Source organism: Mobula hypostoma, chromosome 25 (genome assembly GCF_963921235.1).
Source record: "Mobula hypostoma chromosome 25, sMobHyp1.1, whole genome shotgun sequence".
Taxonomy (NCBI): domain Eukaryota; kingdom Metazoa; phylum Chordata; class Chondrichthyes; order Myliobatiformes; family Myliobatidae; genus Mobula; species Mobula hypostoma.
In genome coordinates, this window is record NC_086121.1 from 40,521,547 (window position 1) to 40,548,965 (window position 27,419).

At 39.5% G+C, this 27,419-nt stretch overlaps 1 protein-coding gene across 1 annotated transcript in view; it reads left to right on the plus strand.

The window, feature by feature from the left end:
- The window catches only part of exosc10 (exosome component 10), a 75,126-nt gene that overhangs the window by 23,003 nt on the left and 24,704 nt on the right, over positions 1 to 27,419 (plus strand). Inside the window, exons 11-18 of the mRNA XM_063032876.1 lie at positions 5,693 to 5,849; positions 8,251 to 8,399; positions 9,982 to 10,032; positions 12,505 to 12,616; positions 19,596 to 19,643; positions 19,894 to 19,969; positions 26,092 to 26,186; positions 27,141 to 27,236. Of these exons, the coding sequence (XP_062888946.1) occupies positions 5,693 to 5,849; positions 8,251 to 8,399; positions 9,982 to 10,032; positions 12,505 to 12,616; positions 19,596 to 19,643; positions 19,894 to 19,969; positions 26,092 to 26,186; positions 27,141 to 27,236 (784 nt within the window). The remainder of the gene's footprint in view (positions 1 to 5,692; positions 5,850 to 8,250; positions 8,400 to 9,981; positions 10,033 to 12,504; positions 12,617 to 19,595; positions 19,644 to 19,893; positions 19,970 to 26,091; positions 26,187 to 27,140; positions 27,237 to 27,419) is intronic.

A 27,419-nucleotide genomic window follows, 5' to 3' on the forward strand; every position in this document is an offset into this window, starting at 1 on the left:
AGTTGGACTTCACCTAAACACTAGAAAGACAGAATACATGGCGTTTAACTGCAACGAAGGTACTCTCAAGACCGTAGAGAATGATACCATTAAGAAAGTCTTTGACTACAAGTACCTCGGGTCAAGAGTGATGAGTTCGGAGAAGGACATAAAGATACGGAAAGCGCTGGCGTGGAGGGCTATGAACGACATGAAGGAAATCTGGAAGTCGAACCTGACCAGAGGGCTTAAAAAGAGGATTTTCATAGCAGTCATAGAGTCCATTCTCACGTATGGATGTGAGACGTGGACACTCACCAAGACTATGCGAAAGTCTCTAGATGGTTGCTATACACGAATGCTTCGGATGGCTCTTGACATGAGTTGGCAACAGCACATGACGAACGTTGAGCTCTATAACAACCTACCAATGCTCTCCACTAAAATCGAGGTGCGAAGATTGCAACTAGCGGGGCACTGTCTACGCCACCCCGAGCTACCTGCCAGCCTAGTCATCATATGGGAGCCCGAGCACGGGAGGATGAACCCTGGGTGCCCTCCCAAGGCTATGGTCAACACGCTCCTAGAAGACAGCAGCGCAGCTAATGTTGATGAACTGAACACACTGATGAGGGAGAAGGAGAAGTGGAGAGTCCGTCATCATGCCCGACGCCGGCCCCCTAGGCCTGATTCGACGTAGTAGTAGTGATTGGGGAAGTGTTGGAATCTATTATTAAGGATGAGGTTTTGAAGGTAATTAAAGACTAGGGTTCTTTGAGGAAGTAACAAGCAGGGTGGTCAAAGGAGAGGCAGTGGATGTCATTTATTTGGATTTTCAAGGCATTTGATAAGGTGCCACACATGAGGCTGCTGAACAAAGTAAAATCCCATGGCATTACAGGAAAGGTACGAGCATGGATAGCGGAATGGCTGACAGGCAGGAGGCAGCGAGTGGGAATAAAGGGGGCCTTTTCTGGATGGCTGCTGGTGACTAGTGGTATTCCTCAGTGGTCAGTATTGGGACTGCTGCTTTTCTTATTGTTTGTCAATGATTTAGATAATGGAATTGATGGCTTTGTGGCAAAGTTTGCAGATGATATGAAGATAGGTGGAGGGGTAGGTAGTGATGAGGAAACAATGCGATTGTAGCAGGACTGAGACAAATTGGAAGAAAGGAGAAAAAGTGGCAGATGGAACTTAGTGTTGGGAAATGTATGATAATACATTTTGGTAAAGGAACAATAGTGCAGACTATTATCTAAATGGGGAGAAGAGTCAAACATCAGAGGTGCAGAGGGATTAGGAGTCCTTATGCAAGACTCCCAGAAGGTTAATTGAGGGGCAACCCTTTAGAGCAGGGGTAAACAGGATTTTTTTTTATCCAGAGGGTATTAAATCTGTGGGATACTCTGCCCCAGACTGGTGGAGGCCAAGTGGTGTGTATATTTAAGGCGGAAGTTGATCGTTTCCTGATCGGTCAAGGCATCAAAGGATATGGCGAGATGGCTGATATGGTATGGGGTTGAGTGGGATCCATTATCAGCCATGATGGAATGGCAAAGCAGACTCGATGGGCTGAATGGCCTAATTCTGCTCCTATGTCTTGTGGTCTTAGAGGGGCCCATATCGATTGGGCAGTCAGCTTGGATTCTAAGGGTAGTAGTTGGGTCTCTTTGCAATTGAATGTTACTGTGATATTTCGCCAAGACAAGTGTTTGATCCCTTGTTGTTTAGTAATACTTATATTAATGAATTTGACGTAAATTGGTCTGTGTATGATTGACAGTGGCAAGAAAAGCATTAGATTCGGAGCAAAGATAAATGTGGAACATGGTAGATGTGGTAGAATTTGTTATTTGTATCCAGGAGGGTTTCTTAAATCAAGAAGTCAATAGTCCACTTAGAGGAGGAGGGGCTGTGTGGGACTCGGTGTTGAGTTATGAGTCTGGCCAGGTTACTGACCTTTCAGCGAGAGAAAACTTCTGGAATGTTGATCATAACTCCAAGTTTCAGATAAGTATGGACTTTGCGGGGAGTACTAAATTGGAGCAGGGCAAATTTTGAGAGCAGTAGGTGGACAGGAACTCAAAAGAGTTCATTGGGAAGTGCTGTTCTTGGGCAAGTCCATTTATGACATGTAGAGGATGTTTAAAGACCAACTGCACAGTACATTCTAGTAAGAAGGAAGGACAAGGATGGCAAGGTAAAGCAACTTTGGATGTCAAAAGAGATGGCGAATGTAGTCAAAAAGTAAACTGAATCATGTATGAGGTTTTGGAAGTAAATATTAAATTGAGTTTTTGACAATTATGACGTCGGAAAAGAACTCCAGAAGGGAATTAGGAAAGCCAGGAGGAATCATGAAAGGTTTTTGGCATATAGGATTAAAGAGAATCCCAAGGCAATATATCCATAAGTCAAGAACAAGAAGATAGATGAAGATAGGATGATTCAAGGATAAAAGAAGGAACATGTTTGGAGGTGGTAGATGTGCAGTTTATGTCCTAACTGAGTACATAGCATGAGTATTTACCAGGGTTAAGGATGTGGAGAATAGGGAGATTCGTGTGGAGCATGCTGATTTGGTAGGATATTTTAAGACAAAGAAGGGAAAAATATATGGCCTCTTAAATAATATTGAGGTGGATAAGTCCCTAGAGCCCGTTGTGATGTTCTCCAGATTATTGAAAGAGGCAAAAAAGTAGTGCTGGAGCCTTGACCAATGTCTTTGTGTCCTCTAGTCACAGATGAGAACTGGCAAGTTGCTATTGTTGTTCCATTATTCAAGAAGAGAAACAGAGAAAATCCTGGTAATTGTTACTGGTGAGTCTAATGTTAGTGGTAGGGATGCCACTGGAGAGGATTCTTCGTAATTGGATTTATGAGCATTTGGGGCAGTCAGTATGGGGCAAGTTGTGTCTTTATTAATTTGATTGAGTTTTTCAAGGAGGTGACAAAGATAAGTGGTGAAAGTTCAGTTGTGGACATTAGATTTTAGTAAGGTGTTTGACAAGGCCCCTCATGGGAGGCTTATTCAGAAGATTAGGATGTATAGGACTACAGTGAATTGGCCATTTGGATTCAGAATTGACTTGTCCATCGAAGACAGGGTAGTGGTGAATGGGACTTATTCTGGTTGGACCTCTGTGACTAGTATATTCCACAGGGATCTGTACTGGGACTTCTGCTGTTTGTGATCTATATAAATGACCTGGATGAAAACATAGCTGGGTGGGTTAGTAAGTTTGCAGATGATGTGACACTTGGTGATATGGATAGAAGACTAGCAAAGGATTCAATGGATTAGAGATCAGTTGCAGAAATGGGTGGAGAAATGGCAAATGGAATTTAATCCAACCAACATGAAGTGTTGCACTTTGTGAGATCAAGTGGCAAGGGACAGTACTCTATTATTGGCAAGACTCTTACTGTGGGATACAAGTCCATCGCTCCCTTAAAGTGGTTACGGTGGTTGACAGTGGTAGAGAAGCCATGTAGCATGCTAGCCTTGTATTAGTCAAGGAACTGAGTTTCAGAGTCAGGAAGTTAGCTTTATGAAGTTCTAGTTTGGCCTTATTTGGAGTATTATATTCAATTCTGGTTGCCCCGTTATAGGAAGGATGTGGGGGCTTTGGAGAGGGTACAAAAGATGTTTATCAGGATGTTGACTGTACTCTACCTGTACATAAGGGCATGTACTATAAGGAGAGATTGAACAAATCTGTTGTTTTCTCTGGAGTGGTGGGAGCTGAGGTACAGATGAGTAGACAGCCAGTATCTTTTTAACAGGGTTGAAATATCCAATACCAGACGCCATGCAGTTAGGGTAAGGATATGTGCGGGTAGTTTTATTACGCAGAGTACTGAGTGTCTGGGAATGCGCTTCCTGGAGTCGGGGTGAGGCAAATCTGATGGAGGCGTTCTAGAGATGATCACAGAGAATGGAGGAATGTGCAGACACTGTAGGCAGGTATTTGATTTACTAATTTAATTAATTTTGTGCAACTTTGTAGGCTGAAGGGCCTTTTCCTGTGCAGTACTGTTCAATGTTCTGTGTTTTATAGTTTGGTCAGCTGGTTGAAAAGCATTGAAGTGTTGCAGTTATTGAGGTGCGGTGAAATGAATAAAGGAGGAATGCGAAGAAACAAATGAACTTTGTTCATATACCTGTAATAGCAAAGCAAGTTAATGATATAATTGAGAAGGATTATATGATGCTTTTTCTTTCATTTCTGTGGCTTGGCTAATAATGTTAGTTAGACCACAGCATATGACTGTAGTTAGCGCTACAGACCTGATGCACTGCAGAAGTTGTATAGATTTTTGTGGATATTACCAGGGCTGGAAAATCAGAGCCATGATGAAAGATTGGATAAGATCAATTATTTTATTTGTAACAAGAAGTTGAGGGTAAACTTAACTGAAGATAAAATTGAGGGCTTGGGTACAGTAAATAACAAGGGCACATTTCTCTTAACAAAAGGGTTGAAAATCAAGTAGTATGTTTGCCGTATTAGAGGGAAGTTGAATTAAGAATTCATCCAGAAGGCAGTAGGAGCTGAAACACTTTGCTTGAAAGGGTGAGAAAGGCTCAAGTACTTATCACATTTACAAAATAATTGGATGTGTTCCTGAAGAGCCTTGACTTGCTGCAAGTGTAATTAGGTTTGAATAGCTCTTTTCTTCTTTGGATCAACTCTAGTTGAATGCTGCCTCCTTCCTTGCAAGTATTCCATGATTCAACAATTTCTGCAGAATGAGTAATACAGGTACAAGAGATGATGCAAATATTGGGAAATGATCTTGAAAGATATATGCAGACAAAAAGACTTAGACTTGAGCAAAATTTACTCAGCTTCTCAATCATGTGCCTTTGTCAAAGTTTTACTTTTCTTATCACACCCATCCCTTTGTAGTTCAGTAAAACCAATGCAACATTTCGCTTCCAGAATTGATAATTTTATTTCTCCTTTTTCTTCCCACCATCACTACCCCTCACATTTCCAAAATTTTTCTTAATTTTATTTTTATTGTATTCCTCCAGTGCAACTTAATGTTTGAATCTTCACAGTGAGTGTTGCCATGTTTATTTGATGATTGGCAGCTTCGTTGTCCATCTCTCCTGTCTGTAATTTTCAGGAAGCAAATTCCTACTTGTGCTGCTCTAGAGCTGGTGTTTTTATTTTGGCAGTACTTCTAAGTAACCCTGCAGCAATTGATCACTTTGAAATTTCTCAAACAATTCTAGGCCTCCTTCAGATTTTCCCTACTGATTTGTACACTAATGTGAGTGACTGTAAACATTTTTTTGAAATAATTTCTAACTGATTGTATTGATGTAATTTGCTGTCGTTTGGATTGTAGATGCCGGTGTATTTCATAATAGCTTTCTAGGATTACTTGAGATAGCAGCTGATGCCTTGGTAAGGTCTTCAAGCAGAAATTCCTAGAAGAAGGAATTCAAATTTCTTATGTCACTGTCCCTTTCCCTCTGCCAAGGAAATCCACCCATCCCATCCAAGAGGATGTGAGCTATACTTATTTATTTGCTTTATTGCTTTCCTTGGTAAATTTTGAAGATTCTGCACAAGATAACAATTGAACGTATGATCTGAGTAGTTCAGTACTACACCTCAAAGGATAGATCCAACTGGACATAGTAGTGCTTAGATTTTTATTTCTGTTTTATAGCTTTGTACTTCTCCATTTACAGACCACTGCCTGAGGAGATGTTGCGTTATGCACAAGAAGACACTCACTACTTGCTGTACATATATGACAAAATGAAGAATCAATTATGGGAACTAGGGAATGAACGTGGGAATCTCGTTCAACTGGTATGGCAGAAGAGTAAAGATATTTGTCTCAAGGTAGGTTACAACCTATGTAGCAACAGGTGATTTTGTTATTGCAACTTTTTAAAGAAAAAAAATCAAATGAAGATTACCTGATGCAAAAATTAAATTCTGAAATCCCTGTAATTAAATGGTTGAATGATGAGTTTGAAAACGACTTCAAAGTAATCTACTGTAACTTTATAATTCCTATATTTATAGTTTTTGTGTGTCTTTCTTTTAGTGAAATGTATACAAACATTATCTGATTTAAAAATTTTAAATCGTAAAATCCCTGTTAATTAAATGGTTGGATGAAGAGTTTGAAAACTACTTTGAAGTAATTTATTGTAACTTTATAATTCCTGTGTTTATGGTTTTTGAATCGGCATGCTCACAGAAGGCAAAGATTGGTTGTAGATGTGTCATATTCTGTATGGAAGTCGGTGACCAGTGGTGTGCCTCAGGGATCTGTTCTGGGACCCCTTCTCTTCATGATTTTTATAAATGACCTGGATGAGGAAGTGGAGGGATAGGTTAGTAAATTTGCTGATGACACAAAGGTTGGGGGTGTTGTGGATAGTGTGGAGGGCTCTCAGAGGTTACAGCGGGACATTGATAGGCTGCAAAACTGGACTGAGAAGTGGCAGATGAAGTTCAACTCAAATAAATGTGAAGTGGTTCATTTTGGTAGGTCAAAAATAATGGCAGAATATAATATTAATGGTAAGACTATTAGCAGTGTGGAGGATCAGAGGGATCTTGGGGTCCATGTCCATAGGACACTCAAAGCTGCTGTGCGGGTTAACTCTGATTAAGAAGGGGTACGGTGCATTGGCCTTCATCAACCGTGGGATTGAGAGTGGAGAGGTAATGTTACAGCTATATAGGACCCTGGTCAGACCCCAATTGGAGTAGTGTACTCAGTTCTGGTCACCTCACCACAGGAAGGATGTGGAAACTATGTAAGGGGTACAGAGCAGATTTGCAAGGAAGTTGCCTGGATTGGGGAGCATGCCTTATGAGAGTAGTCTGAGTGAACCTTTCTTCTTGGAGCGACGGAGGATGAGAGGTGTCCTGATGTATAAGATGATGAGAGGTATTGATCATGTGGATAGTCAGAGGCTTTTTCCCAGGGCTAACATGGCTAACACGGGAGAGCACAGTTTTAAGGTGCTTGGAAGTAGGTACAGAGGAGATGTCGGGTACGTTTTTTACATAGAGAGTGGTGGGTGCGTGGAACGGGCTGCCGGCAATGGTGGTGGAGGCAGATGCGATGGGGTCTTTTAAGAGACTCCTGAGTAGGTATATGGAGCTTAGAAAAATAGAGGGCTGTGGGTAACTCTAGGTAAGTACATGTTCGGCACAGCATTGCGGACTGAAGGGCCTGTATTGTGCTGTCGGTTTTCTATGTTTCTTCCTGGAAGGATGGTGGAGACAGAGTCTGCGTATATATTTTACAATGGAACATACAAATAGTCTTGATGAGCAAGAGTGTGAAAGTTATCTGAGGTTGACAGGATTGTGAAGTTGAGCTTTCAGTTAGATCAATCTTGATCTTCTAAATGTCAGAAACGACTGGCTTGATCCTGTTCCTATTTTGTTTGTCTTTGATTCCTATTAAAATTAGGTAGTAATAAAAAAATTTATTTAAGATACAGTGTGGAATAGGCTATTCTAGCCCTTTGAGCCATGCCACCCAGCAATCCCCTGACTTAATCCAATTAACCTGCCAGCTGGTACATCTTTAGAATGTGTGAGAAACCAGAGCAACTGGAGTAACCCGGGATCACAGGGAGAACATACAAACTCCTTACAGCAACTGGCAGGATTTGAACCTGGGTCACTAGTACTATAAAGCGTCATTTCGTTCCATACATATAGTGCCATATGAGCTGATTGATGTGGTCAGATTAACATTAAGTACTTGGTTGCCTGATTCTCAGTGAAATATAAAACATGAAAATCTTACTGAATTTAAAGATTACATTTGATAGACTTGAGTTTAGTTATAATGCAGATTGGAGAGAGGTTTGCCCTTTCCTAGCTTTCTCTGTACCAATTTACAACAGTTTATATTCCAAGCCTTGCTACTGCAGTAAGCTCTGCATATATTTATATCTTAATCCAAATGATTCATTCACATGTATTTTTTCTGACTGCGTGTTAATAACAGCTTGTAATAATAGAATAGAATATTAATAGACCTAATAGAATATTTTTGGGTAATGATTTGGGAAATCAGTATTTATTGCTTAACCCCCAGTGACTCTGAAGCAAATTGTTTACTAAACAATTTCAGAAAGCAACATTGATTGCTCTAGAGTCTCATGAGATCCAAACATTTGAATACATATATATGTTGCCTTCTAATTTAGAATCAGCAATGTGTATATAAGTGAGTTTATTTTTTTGTTTACCTTTTTTATTAATGAAGAGATACTGCAACCCAATTTTTACTGAAGAATCTTACCATGAGCTGCATAGGAAGCAGAAAAAGCATCTGAATACACAGCAGGTTACAGCATTGAGGCTACTTTATGCCTGGAGGGACAAGATTGCTCGACTGGAGGATGAAAGCACAGGGTATGCACTCATTGCCATTTGCATGGATATGGAATTGCTATTGTTTGTTAGTATAAACACAGATTTTGTAAGCAGACACTTAACCACTGCTTTTTTGTGGCTTTTGTGTACCATATTTGTACTAAAATAAAATTGAGTTGTAGAACATGCACATTTTGTAAGGGTAAAGTCGTCAATTGTCCAGTCTCTTCTGAATAAGGAGATTGCTAGTATCTAATCTGCGGATCTTTTTATAGCTTTTGCATGATCCTTGCTTAGTTATCGTAGTATAAAATATATTGATTATATTTCTCCTGTGTGAAATCAGAATAAGGTTTAATATCACTGGCATATGTTGTGAAATTTGTTAACTTGCATGATAGTATGGAAGAAAGTAAGTAAATCAATTACAGTAAGTATATGTATATTAAATAGTTAAAAATAGTGTATTTTAGAAAGTGAAGTAGTGTTCCTGGGTTCAGTGTTCATTTAGAAATCAAATGGCAGAGGGGAAGAAGCCGTTGCTGAATCACTGAGTGTGTGCCTTCAGGCTTCTGTACCTCCTTTCTGATGGAACCAACGAGAAGGGTGCATGCCCTGGGTGATTGGGGTCCTTAGTAATGGACGCTGCCTTTCTGAGACACCGCTCGTTGAAGATATTTTGGATACTGCAGAGGCTAGTACCCAAGATGGAGCTGACTAATTTTACAACTTTGTGTAGCTTCTTTTGATCCTCTGCGTTGCCCCCCTCCACCCTCATACCAGACAGTGATGATGCAGCCTGTCAGAATGCTCTCCACGGTACATTTGTGCTTTCCAGTGTTTTATGTGACAAACCAAATCTCTGCAAGCTCGTAATGCAATATAGCCACCTTTATAGCTGGATCAGTATATTGGGACCAGGTTAGATCTTCAGAGATCTTGACACCCGGGAACTTGAAATTGCTTGCTCTTTCCACTTCTGATACCTCTATGAGGACTGGTTCACATTCCCTTGTCCTCCCCTTTCTGAAGTTCACAGTCAGCTCTTTAGTCTTACTGATGTTGAGTGCGAGATTGTTGCTGCTCAACTAGCTGGTATCCCTTGCTCATGTATGCTCTCTAGTCTCCATCTGAGACTCTGCCAACAATGGTTGTATCATCAGGAAATTTATTGATGGTATTTGAGCTATACTTAGACAAACAGTCATGGGTATAGAGTGAGTAGAGCAGTGGGCTAAGCACACATCCCTGTGGTGCGCCATTGTTGATTGTCAGTGAGGGGGAGAAATAATTACCAATCCGCACAGATTGTGGTCTTCCGGTTAGGAAGTCAAGGATCCAATTGCAGTGGGAGGTACATAGGCCCAGATCTTTAACTTACCAATCAAGACTGTGGGAATGATGGTGTTAAATGCTGGGCTGTAATCAATGAGTAACATCCTGACACAGGTGTGTGGACTGTCTAGGTGATCGATGTGAAGGGCCATTGCTATTGTGTCTGCTGTACACCTGTTGCAATGATAAGCCCTTAAAACAGAAATTATCCTCATAAATACTACTGAAACTGGATTAGAATTGTTCTGTGTGGAAAGTTGACTTGTGTTTTATTTTCCCTCCACAGCTATGTTTTGCCCAACCACATGCTGATCAAAATATCAGAGGAGCTACCAAAGTAAGTTATACTCCCACTGTAATATGTCAGAGCTGGGTTCAAGCTACAATGGGTGGTAATGGTAAAGTAATTACTTTCACTAATTAGTTAACTGAGCAAGGTTACTTAAATAATGGGTTGTCTATATTTTTGGCCCAGCTCCCTAGTTTGTAGAATTTGTACATGCAAGATTCAGAAAGATAGGTTCGGCTTTCTTATAGTCAGTTCCCAGGATTGAGGCCTCTCGTATTGTGAGCCACTGCTATTATAAGCAATGTTGCCCATTGTAAGAATGACATCACGTACCTTATAAATGCAGTTAAGTTTGGATTTCTGGGAAGTTTATTTCAGATACTATAAATAGCTTAGAATATAGAAAAGTGTAAGGGTTAAAGGAAAGCAAAACCAGACAGCATGTTTTGTAACTGCATTAAGAATAAGACAGTAACTAAGGACTTCAGAGGTAGTCTGTGGAAAGGTGGAAAATGTTAATAGGATGCTTAACAAGTGTCTTGGCATTGTCTTTTAAAACTGCAGTGTTGCGGTTAAGGAGAAATTGTGCAAATCGTTTGGAATAGCAGAGTGCAAAAGGAAATGCTAAATGTTTCACATCTTTGATAATGGATAAATTGGTAGCACAGGTGAAATATAATTCATGCTGTTAAAGAAGCAAGGAATGCAATTGCAGAGGCTCTATTCATCAGCTTTCAATAATCCTTGGCTACGTAAGTGTTTATAGTTCTGTTGATTTTGTACTATTTTTCAATAGGAAAGGAAGAGGTTCACTAACTGATTGCCAGTTCATTTAGCTACAATAATGTAAAGTATTTTTGGAATCATTCTGAGGAATGGTGGAACTGTAATTTGGAAAGAAACAGATTAATCAGCATAGATTTGTTAAGAGATCATGCCTGCTTAACTTGATTGAATATTTTATGAGGAATTGGATGAGGACAATGAAGTCTGAATTAGTGCAAGATTTTTTGACAAGGCCCTGCTTGCAAGCTGGTCGAAAAAGCAAAAGTACATGTGATTGAAGGAAGAATAGCAGATTGGATCTTTAATTGTTTCTGTGAGATGCAGAAGATATTGTATTTGTGGCTGGAAAGATGGTACTAGTGAGGTTCCATGAGATTCTTTTGCTTTAAGTTGTATTAATTATTTCAGCTTGGAAATAAAGGTATAGCAAAGTTTGCACAGAGTACAAAAACTGTGGATAGTCTTCAGGAAAGCTTTGATTTAGCGATGAAGATGGTCTGGTCAGCAGACAGGAAAGTAGTCCTATTCAGCGTGAGAGGAGTGAGCTGGCGTTAGTGTTATTTCCCAGGCCAACTTCCCCAAAGCTGTGGCTTTACTTAGACTCAGTTGGTTCTGTTGCACAGGCCATGACTTCTGCATGCGTCTATGGAAGCGGTGCATAATTTCCACCCCAGGGTTCATTAACCCCTATAGAATCCATGGAACTATGTCATCCTGAGAGATTGCCTCCGAAAATATATTTGAACCCTCACAATGTGATTTTGTTTCTACTGTAATTTAATTTCAGATGTTCTTTGAATTGGTGCACAGGCGGTGTAATTATTTTTTAATATCACTAACAGAGAACGTACTTCTTTGCGTACCTGTTCAAAGCATTTGCCGTCTCCTATTTGACCTTTCTGGTTTTAGTGAACTTGATCCAATCACTGCATTAATACTGATGCCAGTGACTCATGATGAAAAAACTTTTCCTATTTATCTTCCTGTTTCTCTCCCAGCTTATGTATGTCTGGGCAGTAAACAGGTTTTATTGCTTGCTAGTCTGTATTTAATTTGGTTAATTCTGTGGTCTCCATCTACCCTTGTAATTTGTACAAAATTTTAATGCTGTCTACCCATTTGTCCAATTATACTCAAGACATCATTTGCTCTGGCCCTGAGTAAGCATGGAAACCTTGAGTTATTGCAGTCATTGCTGAGAGAAGGATGCCATTTACCCTTCTTCTTAGATATAAAAAAAACAAAGTTTAATTTCTTGTTTCATAAAGATTATTATTTTATGCAATCATTTATCACTACCAGAATCTTATTCGTCTTTCTGCTCATTTGATCATCCTCCAGAGCCTCAAATGTCCCAAGACGGTAATAATACAGAATAAAAAAATGTGTTTCGGAATACTACTAACTGACTCCACTTCAGTAAGAGAAAGGAAATGAGAATCCAGCATAGTCTTGGGAAACAGTTTGCTGTAGATCTTACATTACAACCCGCTGAGGTTTAAGACAGCCAAAAGTTGTTGTGTTTTCTGTATTCAGTGGAAATTTACTGTACTTTCTCCAGGCAGTTTTGATAGATTTTCCTTCACAATGTTTGGTGAGGGGTTTGGTTGGTGATGGGTGGCTTGTAAAAATAATTGTTTTACTTAACTTTTATTTATTTTGGAACATTATAATATTCTGACATAGCAGAATTCTTCCAACCCAAAGATAATCTGACTTCCCTTCCATCCCCAGAGAGCCTCAGGGAATCATAGCTTGTTGCAATCCCACTCCTCCGCTAGTTCGCCAGCAGATCAATGAATTGCATCTCCTGGTCCAACAGGCACGAGATATGCCTCTTCTTAAGGTAATAATCAGACTTTATGGCCTCCAAATGTAATAATCTGTTTGCCTAAAGAACATTGAGTGACATAAATACAAACTGGAAACTGTACCTTAAGCTACCAGTTGCAGTTGTGCCTTCTGAAATGAAATACAGAAATTACCGGCATTACTTCTATCAGCAAAGGTTGATTGCTACTGGAAGTTTTTTGTGTGTATTGGGAAATGATTTTCTTTTTTTTGTGATCAGCTAATGCCCTGAATTTCTTCTGCTTGTATCAGTGCTTTCAAAGTACATACAGTGGCATGCAAAAGTTTGGGCACCCCTGGTCAAAATGTTACTGTGAATAGTTAAGTGAGTAGAAGACGAACTGATCTCCAAAATGCATAAAGTTAAAGCTGAAACATTCTTTTCAACATTTTAAGCAAGATTTGTGTATTATTTTTGTTTTGTACCATTTTAGAGTGGGGGAAAAAAGGAAACGAGCACCATGCAAAAGTTTGGGCACCCCAGGAGATTTGAGCTCTCAGCTAACATTTACAAAGGTCTCAGACCTTAATTAGCTTGTTAGGGCTATGGCTTGAACATAGTCATCGTTAGGAAAGGCCAAGTGATGCAAATTTCAAAGCTTTATAAATACTCTGACTCATCAAACCTTGTCCCAACAATCAGCAGCCATGGGCTCCTTTAAGCAGCTGCCTAGTGCTCTGAAAATTAAAATTAATGATGCCCACTGTTACGTACCCCGTAACTGGGTTGCCAAACCAGCAGAAATGGATCACTCAGTTGGAGTCTGGATTACTAGAACTAAGAAAGTTTTATTAAAGAAACAAGCAACACAGTAATCGAAAGGATAATAAATGCAACAGTTCAGCAATGATAAACACACATGTGCACAGAATTAAGATAACAGCATCAATCAAGCTCTATCGTTGTCTAGGGATAAATGACCAATTTCAAAGTGACACAAAGTTCAGTCCAATTTAGTAGTTCAGTTCGCAGTAATCATTGCCATGGCGATGGACAACATGGGGGGAGAGAGAGAGAGAGAACGGGAACGACTGATCATTCAGAAACGGCTTCCACTCACAGACCGGCGATAATTGCTCACAAGCAGCTTTTGGGCAGGTCCTTGGTGATGTCACCTGAGGTCACCGACTGTGACCCCTCCTCCAGATGCGGTCGATCCTCTGCAGTGAACCCGGCACCCAAGCAAGGGCGGACACACACCGGGTTCCCGCTGATCGTACCTTTCCACCCTGTGCGTTGTCCGGTACTTCCCACCGACTCGTGAGAGGCGCACCGCTTCCAGGGTCTCGTTACCTCGGGTGTCGTGTGTCCCTGCCTTAGCGAACCGGTCCCTTTTTATCCCCCTGCTGGGGTATCGCCTGTCCATCACTTCAAACAGTTCAGGGTTCAAAGGGGGAGCCGCTGCAGACAGCTCTCTCTCTCCCGTCCCTTCATTACCCATCTCCAGATGCTGTTTCATTGTGTTCCTTATCTCTCTCTTGAAGACAGGTGGTAGACCAACTGCTGATCACACAGGACAGCTAACATCTTATCTGTGTGTATTCTCGTCACACCACAAAACAGGAAAAGGCTATAAGAAGGTAGCAAAGTGTTTTCAGGTAGCCGTTTCTTCAGTTCATAATGTAATTAAGAAATGGCAGTTAACAGGAATGGTAGAGGTCAAGTTGAGGTCTGGAAGACCAAGAAAACTTTCCGAGAGAACTGCTCATAGGATTGCTAGAAAGGCAAATCAAAACCCCCGTTTGACTGCAAAAGACCTTCAGGAAGATTTAGCAGACTCTGGAGTGGTGGTGCATTGTTCTACTATGGAGCGACACCTGCATAAGTATGACCTTCATGGAAGAGTCATCAGAAGAAAACCTTTCCTGCGTCCTGACTACAAAATTCAGCGTCAAAAGTTTGCAAAGGAACATCTAAACAAGCCTGATGTATTTTGGAAACAAGTCCTGTGGACTGATGAAGTTAAAATAGAACTTTTTGACTGCAATGAGCAAAGGTATGTTTGGAGAAAAAAGGTGCAGAATTTCATGAAAAGAACACCGCTTGTGTTGCAGCCAGTGGCACGGGGAACATTTCACTGGTAGAGGGAAGAATGAATTCGATTACATACCAGCAAATTCTGGAAGCAAATATCACACCATCTGTAAAAAAAAGCTAAAGATGAAAAGAGGATGGCTTCTACAACAGGATAATGATCCTAAACACACCTCAAAATCTACAATGGATTACCTCAAGAGGCGCAAGCTGAAGGTTTTGCCATGGCCCTCACAGTCCTCCGACCTAAACATCATCGAAAATCTGTGAATAGACCTCAAAAGAGCAGTGCATGCAAGACGGCCCAAGAATCTCACAGAACTAGAAGCCTTTTGCAAGGAAGAATGGGCGAAAATCCCCCAAACAAGAATTGAAAGACTTAGCTGGCTACAGAAAGCATTTTCAAGCCAAAGCATTTACTTGCTAAAGAGGTATTACTAAGTACTGACAATGCAGGGTGCCCAAACTTTTACTTCGGGCCCTTTTCCTTTTTTGTTATTTTGAAACTGTGAAAGATGGAAATAAAAAAGTAATATTTAAGAAATGTGTCATCTTTAACTTTCTGCCTTTTGGAAATCAGGTCATCTTTTACTCGCTTAGCTATTCACAGGAACAGAAATTTTGACCCGGGTGCCCAAACTTTTGCATGCCACTGTAATTGCCAAATATTAGAAAATGTTGTCATTCAATTCGAGTTGACAGCAACTGATCAGTGTAGAAGTTGAAAGTATCAACAATTTATTAAACTCAAACAATAGTAAACTTCTTTTAGTCATTTCAGATAATGTGGGCATATTTCTAGAGTTAAAAATTTATGTAATGTCCTATAATAATTAAGTAGATATTATTTTTTTTCAGCCATTATCACTCAGCTTTCTTTTGTTAAGATTATTGTTCGTTGGTGGATGATGTGTCGTCAAATACAAGCTTCCCGAATGTAATGAAATTTCCTTTTAACTTACAGTTGCAAATGAATGGTTTAGGGATAAGAGACAAGCACAGACAAATTAGACTTGCTTTGATGGACATCTTTTTTGGCATGGATCACATGCACAGAAGAGTTCTTTTTCTGTACCTCATAGTCATAGACTCTATGACTCTAAATATGAGTAATGCAGTTAGTAATTTCTATTAAATTCATGATGGCATAAAATAAAACCACATTGATTATATAGATAGCAGCCTTTTTGCTTTTCCTCTAGAACAGAGATTGATGTGTGTGAACACCTTTCTGGTAGGTCACAGATTCATGTGCAGGTGCCTCTGGTTTTACTTGACCACCATCACCTTCACTGAATTATTGTGACCTCTGCTGCCTTTTGCCTGTCGTAAACAATTCAGGTTACAGAAGCATTCTTTAACCATGTTGAATGAAATTCTCGCCCTCTAAATCCCTTTGTTTCTGCCTGTCTCTTGTCATGGCTCAAAGTTTAAGAACTGCTGCTTCAGAACATGTGTAATGTCATATGAGAGTTATCAAAGCATGTGACTTGAAAGTTTAAGCTTAATGTGATTTTGTTTTGCCCCAGTAATTGAATGAATGTATTGTCTGGAATTTCTTTCTCGCACTTGTTGATAATTTTAGATATATTTAGCCTTTAAGTGAGCGAGCAGTAAGAGCATAAAGCTTCACTGAATTATTGTGACCTCTGCTGCCTTTTGCCTGTCGTGATAAAAATGTGGTAAAAAAAATAAATAGCTGTAAGGATCAGGGTGTGAAACATTTGAAATTGTACTAGCACTTTAGAATGTGTCAGTTCCATAAGCACAGATACCTTATCATTGTAAATAAGATTTATAAGTGCCAGAGTAGGGCCTTAGTTATAAGTAAGCAAAGGATTGTTTCTCATCTTTGATGGGACTAGTAGCTACAGACACTCAGTTCGGTGGGTAACTCTTAAAAGCTTTCTGAAATTTCCTATCAAGAAACTCAGTCTACTGTCACAAGATGCTCAGTTTTGGGATAATTATGATTGCCAATGAGTGCAAGTCTTACTGCCAATGCCCAAGCTCCATTAAGACATTAAAGCAAGTATGTTTCTTATGGGGCAGATTAGGATGCATTGAATTTTCACTGTTTCTTTGAGCTGAGTAATGGTGCAAACAGTTTTAAACCTGAAATTCATAAATTAATGGTTCTCTTCAGTCATCTTGAATAAAATAATTAAACAGTTTTGCCCTTAGAGAGTGGAAACCCCATTATGAAAGTGATCGGTAAAATTTGTGGGGATCGGTTGAAGATTTGCATTCATTTCTAATACTTGGTGGTAGGTTGCTTTGGGATCTAAATTTTCTCTTGGCAATTTGTAGTTTGTTTATCTTTTGGTCATTGTGGAGTACATTCATCAAATCTTGAATGCAGTACATGAGCAACCCTCTCACTGGGCTCATATACAAACCTGGCTTGTTAACCAACTCTGCTAATAGCCACGTGACTCAGCGGTGAGAAGGCCACTTTTCATAAGTTATATACATCTGGGGTTGGTATGATTTGGGGTTCAACTAAGCAGGAAAGTTGGGATGTTCCCATTAAGGAACATTAATTGTAATGAATGCTGTGTAAACACTGCTTCATGCGAAGTTATCGTTTGCCAGAAATTTAACATCATACACCAGCATAAAATTACAGAGGAGATATATTTGCCAAATTTTCAACTTTGACAGTTACAGAAAAGGAAAAAAAATTAAGATTTGAGCCTTTTACAGTTAAACCAGTCTAATATGCACGTAAACGTTGGAGCTTATTTCTGGAGTAATCAGAGGTATCACTTTACTCACACTGAACCCACATTCTGCATGAAGGACACCAGCCACAGTTCAAACTTTCCTCGAAGACATTCTCAAACAAACTGGCTCTCTCAGGAGTTTTGACAATTCCTCCATGCAGCCATTCATCTGCATAAAACACTTCTAACAAAGGGGTCTGTCCTTCGAGTGGCATTCTGCGGCATCTTCCTTTGTGCCCCGCTCAGCAGCTTCCCTTCAAAACCCCAAACCAGATTACTGTCCTTCAGAAATCTGATCTTGCTCAACTCTCCTGAATCTACCACTGGGCAGAAAGTGACAACACATACCAAGACAATTCTGGTTGGCTGACACAACATTCCTATGTTGGACAACATGGCTCCTTATATTTAGCTGAAGCCAAAACACTATTACTAACACTAACACGAAAACTTCTAAAATAAAACTACCTCAGAGCATAGCTGTAGAAATCTTAACCAGAGCATTACACATAGAACATTGAAAAATAGGCCCTTCAGGTCATGATGTCTGTTCTAAACACGTTACCATATTGAAATCAATCTGTTGTGCCTGATTTGTATCCCTCCATTCCCTGCATGTTCATGAGTTCATCTAGAAGCCTCTTACAACACCACTATTGCATCTAATTTAGCTTGTAACCATTTGAGAACAAAATCTATATCAACAAGGTACTTGGTAATCTGACAAAATCAATGAGATTTTCTGAAAATAAAACTTACTTATTGGGGTTATTTAAAGAAATGATATGCTGTCAAGAAAGGTGAACCTGTGGACGCACTATATTTGAATTTCCAGAAGGCATTTGAACAATGCAGCATTAAAAGTTATTCTGAAAAATAAAAACTCATAATGTAGGAGGTAGCATGGTGAAATTATTTTTTTGTGGTGAGAATAAAAGAACCCTCATCTAAATGATAGGTGGCTGAGATGGAAGAGGATCTGAATGAGCAAGTGCATGATTTCCAGATTGTTTGTACTTAGTTACAGCAAGTAATTAGGAAAGCTAACAGTGTTACTGTTTATTGCTCAGGGAATGCAAATGCAGGGAGTTTATACATCAATTATACCAGGCTAGGACTACATAATACAATACTGTGTACAGTATTGTTCTCTGTAATTAAGGAAGGATATAAGTGCATTGGAAGCAGATTGGAGAAAATTTGTTAGGCCCCTACCTAGAATGGCCAGTTTGTCTTGTGAGAAAGACAAGGTAGACTTGTATCCTGGAGTTTGAAAGAATTATAACACATGGTGTTCAAGGTTCTTAATACGGTACAAAGCAGAGGAATACTTTTACTTGTGGGAGGTATTGTTCAAAATAAATTGCCTTTTTAGGATAAGAATAGAGGCTTCTTTTTCTCTAGACTTATGTGTCCACTTATCTTGAGTTGATTTGAATACTCGTAATAAATGTGTTTGGCACACATTAAGAAATGCAGTAAGAGGAATTATAATTCTGTAAAAATGGAACAGGATTTTTTTTTACTGTTGTTGACAGTTCATTTCAAGAGGGCAGTGATGCAAGAATAACCATGTATCAAAATAATTTAGAAGATGAATTTCATTCAAAGATTTCAGGTGAAAGAATTTGCTTTTGGAAGTTGGAGTTGAGGGAAAATACTAAACATTCAGAATTCAAGGATGTTGCAAGGATATTGCCAGGATCTTTACAAGAATGTTGCCAGAACTTGAGGACCTGGGTTATAGGGAGAGGCTGATCAGGTTCGGACTTTATTCCCTCGAGCGTATGAGAATGAGAGGAGATTTGATAGGTATATAAAATTACATGCAGTGTAGATGAGGTAACTGCAAGCAGTTTTTTAATTCCACTGCGCATGGGGGAGATTGGAACTAGAGGTCTTGTGTTAATGGTGAAGGTGAAATGTTTAAGGGGAACATGAGGGGCAACTTCACTCGGAGGATAGTGAGCGTGTGGGACCAGTTACTAATGGAAGTGGTGGATGCAGGTTTGATTTTGACATTTAAGAGAAATTTGGAAAAATACATGGACGGGAGGGGTATGGAGGGCTATGGTCTGGGTGAAGGTTGATGGGACTAGGCTGATTAATAGTTCAGCACAAGCTAGGTGGGCCAAATGGCCTGTTTCTGTGCTGTAGTGTTCTATGATTTTAAAAAACAGAAATTGCTTCACTTGTAATGCTTTTTTCTCCAGACAGAATCAACCCCATTGCCACAGAAGACAAGCCCACTAGTAAAGGCAGTAAGTATTCAACTCATTGATAAACATCCAATTAGTTCCATGGTGAAACTCTAAAGTAATAAAAGAAATTGTGTGAAATGTCCTCTGTATGTCACCCAGCTGCCTAGAAAGATGAAATACTTTGTTTTTTATTGAGTGACCAGAGTAATATAATTCAGTGAGATAATCTGATTCTCACTGGTATTTCAGTGACTAGCTGATGAAATTGGAGATACTGCCATTTTAAGACGTTACTCATTTTGTTTTAAAGAAAGCTGAGAATTTGCTCTTTGGACCTCATGACAATTCCCACCTTTCAGATGAAGTGCAGATGATTCATGGCTCAGGTAGGCTGAGGCTTGTAGATATTTTTATATTTGTTACTTTATCATTTTTTCTCCCTACTTTACCCGCAGACCTTTTAACCTATTCTAATATCAATCTGACGTTTCCCTCCCACACAATGGGAAAGTATCATAGGAAAGGAAAATGAGCTCAGTGCATGGATCAACACCTGGAATTGTGACGTTGTAGCCATTAGTGAGACTTGGTTGCAGGAGGGGCTGGATTAACAGCCGGGGTTCCATTGTTTTAGACGTGACAGAGAAGGTGGGGTGGTGTTACTAGTTAGGGAAAATGTCACGGCAGTGCTTCGTCAGGACAGACTGAAGAAATTGACCAGTGAGGCCTTATGGGTGGAACTGAAAAGTAAGTATGACCAGCTGACTGTATTACAGACCACACAACAGTCCTGGGGATTTAGAGGAGCAAATTTGTAAAGCGATTGCAGACTGTTGCAAAAGACATAAGGTTGTTATGGTAGTGATTTTAACTTCCCCATATTGATCGGGAATCCCATACTGTAAGAGGAGAAGATGGGATAGAGTTTGTCAAATGTGTTCTGGAAAGTTTCCTTCATCAGTACGTAAAAGTCCTAACAAGAGAGTGTGCGATACTAGCTACTAGGGAATGAGACAGGGCAAGTGACAGAAGTTTGTGTAGGGGAACATCTTGCACCCAGTGATCACGATGCCATTAGTTTCAAAGTAAATATGCAAAAAGATAGGTCTGGTTGGTGGGTTGAAATTCTAAATTGGAGGAAGGTCAATTTTGGTGGTATCAGAATTAATCTGGAAAGTGTGGATTGGGACTGGCTGTTTTCTGGCAAAGGTGCGCTTGGAAAATGGGAGGCCTTCAAAAACAAAATTTTAAGAGTACACAGCTTGTTTATGTCTATCAGAATATAGGTAAAGATAATAAGTGCAGGGATCTTTGGTTTTTAAGAGATATCGAAGCCCTGGTTAAGATAAAAAAGGAGGTGCATAGCAGGTATGAGCAAGTAGAAACAAATGAGGTGCTGATGGAGTACAAGAAATGCAAGAGAACACTTAAGGAAGAATCATTTAAGAGCAAAAGGATTGCTAAGGGCAAAACTGGACATGTGGAAGACCAGAATGGTAATCCATGTGTGGAACCAAAACAGACGATGGAGATCTTATATGTATTCTTTAAATATATATTTACTTAGGTGACATATACAGAGTCTATAGAAGTGAGGCAAAGCTGCATCAACTTCATGGACCCTGTATAGATTATAGAGGAGAAGGTGTTTGCTACCTGAGGCAAATCAGGGTGCATAAATCCCCTGACAAGGTGCTCACTCAGACCCTACAGAAGGAAGAAGTGCAGAAATTGCCGGGGCCATAGCGGAGATACTTAAAGCATCCTTAGCAACAGGAGAGGTAACAGGGGATTGGAAAATTGCCAATTTTGTTCCACTGTTTAAAGAAGTCTGTAAACTGAAACCAGGAAATTTAGGCCAGTGAGTCTGACATCAGTTGTGGGAAAGTTACTGAGAGGTATTCTAAGGAACTGGATATATACATTTTCAAGAAAAAATTTGTGAATCCTTTGCAATTACTTGGTTTTCTGCATTAATTACTCACAAAATGTGGTCCGATCTTCATCTAAGTCACAATAGTAGACAAATGCAATCTGCCTAAACTAATAACACAATTCTACTTCTTGTCAATACTGAGTACACCATTTAAGCAATCACAGTCTAGGTTTAAAAAGTACATGTACCTCTGGGCTATTTGAAGACAGGTGTTTGAATCAATGAGCTGAGATTGGTCGTAGAGGTGCCCTGCCCTATAAAAAAAGGTTACTGACAGATCCTGCTCTTCTCAGGAAAAACCTGTTTTGTGCACTATGCCTCAATCGAAACAACTTTCAGAGGACCGTAGAAGAAGAATTTTAGAGATGCATGTAGCTGGAAAAGGCTACAAAAGTATTTCTAAAGACCTGAGTGTTCATCAGTCCACAGTAAGAGAAATTGTTTACAAAGGAGGAAATTCAATACTGTTCCTACTCTCCCAAGGAGTGGGCATCCTGCAAAATCACACCAAGAGCACAACGTGCAGTGCTGAAGGAGGTGAAAAAAGAACCCAAGGGTAACAGCAGAAGACTGTAGAACTTGCTAAATTCTCTGTTCTTGTATCCACTATAAGAAAAACACTGAACAAGAATGGTGTTCATGGAAGGACACCACAGAGGAAACCACTTTTTTCCCCCAAAAAACATTGTTGCACATCTCCAGTTTGTAAAAGACCATCTCGATGTTTCACAACTCTTCTGGGATAATGTTCTATGAACAGGTGAGACAAAAGTTGAATTTTTTGGCAGAAATACACACTGCTGTGTTTGGCGAGAAAGAGCACTGCACACCAACACAAAAACCTCATCCCAAATGTGAAGCATGGTGGAAGGAGAATCATGGTTTTGGGCTGCTTTGCTGCCTCAGGGCCTCAACTGCTTGCAATTGCTGAGGAACCAATGAACTCAAAATTTTATCAAGACATTTTACAGGACACTTTTCAGGGTAGTGGTCTGTCACCTGAAGCTTAATAGAAGTTGGATGATGCAACAAGACAGTGATCTGAAACACAAGAGTAAATCAACAACAGAATAACTTTTAAAAAAATGTAAGTATTTGGGTCAATATAGACTGATTAAGGATAGTCAGCATGGCTTCATGCCTGACAGGTCACATCAAACCAATCTTTTGAGCTTTTCAGAGAAGTTACCTGGAAAGTGGATGAAGGCAAGGCAGTGAGTGTTGTATACATGGACTTTAGTAAGGCACTTGACAAGGTCCTGCATGGGAAGCTGGCCAAGAGGGTTCAGTTGCTCGGTATTCAGGATGAGGTGGTAAATGGATTAGACATTGGCTTTGTGGGAAAAGCTATAAAGCGGAAGTAGATTGTTGCCTCTCTAGAAGCCTGTGACTCGTGGTGTGTCCGCAGGGATCAATGTTGGCTACGTTGTTTGTCATCTCTATCAATGATCTATATGATAATGTGGTTCACTGGTTCAGCAAATCTGCAGATGACACCAAGATTGGGGGTGTAGTGGGCAGTGAGGAAGGTTATCATGACTTGCAGAGGGATCTGCATCAGCTAGAAAAATGAGTTGAAAAATCACAGAAGGAATTTAATACACTTTAGTAGGACAAACCGGATTAAGTCTTACACAGTGAATGGTAGGGCACTAATAAATGTGGTAGAACAAAGCGATTTGGAAATACAGGTACATAATTCATTGAAAGTGCTGTCACAGATAGATAAGGTTGTCAAGAAAGCTTTTGGCACATCGGACTTCATAAATCAATGTATTGATTACAGAAGGTGGGATGTTATTTTGATTGTGAGATGTGGTAATTTGGAGTATTGTGACCAAAATTATACACCTACCTACAGGAAAGATGTAAGCAAAGTTAAAAAAGTACAGAGAAAATTTACAAGGATGTTGCCAGGTCTGAGTTATAAGGAAGGATTGAATAGGTTAGGACTGTATTCTTTAGAACATAAAAGATTGAGTGGAAATTTGGTAGAGGTATACAGAATTATGAGGGTTACGGATAGGTAAATGCAGCAGGCTTTTTCCACTGGCGTTGATGGGACTACAGTTAGAGGTCATGAATTAAGGGTGAAAGGTGAGACATTTAATGGGAACATGAGGGGAAGCTTCTTCACTCAGAGTGTGTGGAGTGAGCTGCTAGCACAAGTGGTTCATGCGAGTTTGATTTTGATTTCAAAATTGAAGAGAAGTTTGGATAACAGGGATATGGAGGGCTGTGGTCCCGGTGCAAGTTGTTGGGAGTAAGCAGTTTAAATGGTTTTTGGCATGAACTAGATGGGCTGAAGGGCATGTTTCTGTGCAATACCTCTCTATGACGTTTTGCTCTATTTTTTGTCCATCCATGTGCCTATCAAAGAGTCTCTTAAATGTCCCTGATCTAGTTGCCAGATATGGTCTTGCTTTATAAAGTGCATTCTCCCCTGAATTGCCCACTGCTTTCCCCAGCTCGTTCTCCTTCATTTTTTCCCCAATGTTTTCTTTTCTTATTTTGTATTCCAGATTCTGCAGTAACTATATCATAGAAATCTGATTTTCTGTTCGCAACCACCCCATCCCCATCAATTGCAACTATTCTGTGTATTGGGAAGCATGGAAAATGCAAATGTATATAATGGTACATGTGTTAAAATACTTCCTTTTTTCAAAATTAACTCATACTGAAGAATGTAGGATATACATGATGATAAAAATAAAATAATTCAGTTTACTGTTTATTTTAAGAAGGTCATTTTTTATTCAGAGGGCTGATTCAAAATCTGGAGGTTTATGAGTTGTTAATTCTAATGTTTCCTGACACATTTAATTGGTGGAAATCCGCTCCAACTGTAATGCATCTAAAAATGGCTTAATGGGAGCAAAGGAGTCTTCATGAGTACAAATTTAATGTAAGTGTTAGAATGGTTAAAGATGAGGAAAAAATATTTCCACCCAGACTGCAGGGTGAAGTCTGGAACTTATAACCTGAAATGTCATACTGGACCGACCGATGCAAAGACAATCGTACCACAAATACACTAATACACGTAATTCTTCTTCAAACCTTTATTCTTTACTCACACAGCACATTTAAAAGTTGCTGGTGAGCGCAGCAGGCCAGGCAGCAGCTCTAGGAAGAGGTACAGTGGACATTATGGGCTGAGACCCTTCGTCAGTCCTGATGAAGGGTCTCGGCCCGAAACGTCGACTGTACCTCTTCCTAGAGAAGCTGCCTGGCCTGCTGCGTTCACCAGCAACTTTGATGTGTGTTGCTTGAAATTCCAGCATCTGCAGATTTCCTCATGTTTGCATTGTTTACTCATAGCATGCTATGGAGGAAGTTACAGACTGATCTCCCAGAAAAGCCAGTCCAGACACTGCCCCCGAATTACACAATCCTCCACAATTTATAACATTGATCAGGTAGCAGGAAATCTTACGATTACAAGTTTAGATAATATTAGAATCATTTCAATCACATGCTAAGATACAATTCAATGTAAAATAATCATTGGTTAGTTATAATTATTTTAAGCCAAAGCTAGCCCATCAGTTACTCATTCGGACACCTTCCCCTTTTCCCCAGAACAGCCTAGCCCCTTACACTATACTTCCCATATTTAGCTATACCTTGAGATGCTTCTGCATGATCAGATAGTTCCTTATTTGAGCCTTTGCCTGTCTTTAGAGAACAATGACTAGTATGTCACCGTTTGCTGGGTAAAGCTCTTTGACTGTCCAAAACGGTAAGCTGAGGCGCCCACAGGGTGATTGATCATTAGTTAATCACTGTTCTTAGTCTATACCCCTATTTACCTATCCCTTCACTCCATCAGAAAAAGTAGTAAAGATATAGTACTATAAGTTAATGTCTGGTGTTCCAGAAATTATGTGAATCTGAGAGCAGGAACTATTAAAATAATCCATTTGAGCTTTGTCTTATCTGCTTTAATAAATCTCAGTGTTTCCACGAAATATTTGGAAAGTGAAGGCAGTTTTAGCAATCAAGATAATTGTTTCTCCAAGGTGTAATAGAATGGTTGGTATATCCAAGCCAAATAATTATTATGACATCTGGTAAGATAATAAAGAATTAGAAAATTTAGGTAATATGTACTTTACACTGACTGAATCAAGTTTATAAGTTAGTAGCTTTCTGCTTAAAGTGAATGACTGGAATCTGGAGTAGCTGTCTGAAACTATTGAGGTATCTCAAAAGTGGGCTGAAAGGCATCCACCTTAAATTTTAGCCAAGGTTTGAGCCTTTGTGTGATTTATTAGTTAATTTATATTGCATCATGCTGAAGTGGCTGGGGAGATGTATTATTCCCAGCAATCTGTTACTATTCAGGTACTTAAGATAATGCGCAGATCTGCCACTGCAAACCATCACACTCTCCACCAATGCCATCTCCCTATATTTTGACAATTCGCACTGCCTGAACTTCCAACTGGCATTTTCATTCATTTTAAAACAACAATTTAACATGTATCACATTATCAAAAAGGATTTCTTCTCAATTTGCTTGATGTATGTTGTGAAATTATCAATGTGTCCGCTACTCTTTTTCAGTACCACTGATGCAATCCAGTAAATTGTTTCCAGATTTGAAGGCTAATGAGACGTTGTCACTCAGTGCCACTAAGCCGATCATCACAATATTTGATGTAGGTACTTTTATTATTTGATACCAATTACTAGTCTACACCGCATCCTTGTGTGTTCCAGTAGCTAATTAACCAAACAGTGAGTTTTAAGTAAAGTACTGTGGGTGAGTTAAGCAGCTGATCAAGTCAAGTTTTCTGTTTTTCTCTTGTTTAATTGTATGTTTCAGTCATCTCATTATTTTGGAAAACTGAATTTCGCAGCCAATTCCTTATGGGTTTCCCTGAATTTCACAGTTGCATTTGTTTGAAATTGCTGATTTATGCTGGGATAAAGTGATATTGCACTGTCTATATAAATGACAAATGACTTCACAGATGCTGTCATCAGATATCCATGTACACCATCAATTTTCCATAAGGTAACTAGTCATTGGGGAGGTATGAGATTTCTCCCTTCCCTGAGCACAATTGAATGCTTATAACTATCCCAGTTGAAAGGTACAAGCTCGGCATTGCTGGTGTACACGGCTCACTTCCATATTACATGACGTTTTCTCTCCCCAACTGAGCCAAGGCTGTGTTTCTCGGATCTATTAGAATAACTTCTTTGCTTTCCTCAATCTGTCACCAATTGCTTGAACTAACTGAAGGGATGAATTTTAATCCAAGATTACGTTTGATTATAATGTGCAATCTGGAGTACTGCAGCATTGTACTTTACAACCTTTAGTTTATTCCCTTTCCAATAAATTAGTCTAGAGCAATGTTGTGCATTAAAATGATAGAAGTATCAAAAACAACAATGTTTTAAAGCAACAGGAACAAAATGCTGGAGGAACTCATAAGTCATAAGCATTGATGCTACCTGACTTGCTGAGTTCCTCCAGCGCTTTGTACATGTTGCTCAAGATCTTAAGCCTCCGCAATCTCGTATTTATTTTTGCTTAAAAGTAGCTTGGGTTGTCTCCTTAAGATGTATTTATGTAGAATAAGTGATAATCTTTTTCACCACAGGATATTGTTTTGAATAAAAAGGAATGTGAAAAGTGCACAGGGGCACAACAAAAAGCAAAAGCCATTTTGGAATCATTTGAAAACCCTTTCAGAATGGTAAGTTGTACCACTTAATATTGGCTATTAAAAGGCACTTATTTATTTTTACACAAATGTGAGCCAATACTATGGCCAGAATTTATTGGCTATATATTTCCTAGGCCATTTCAGAATGCAGTTAAGAATCAAACCACATTAGTGCATCTGGAGTTACACATAGACTAGATTGTAGTAAGATAG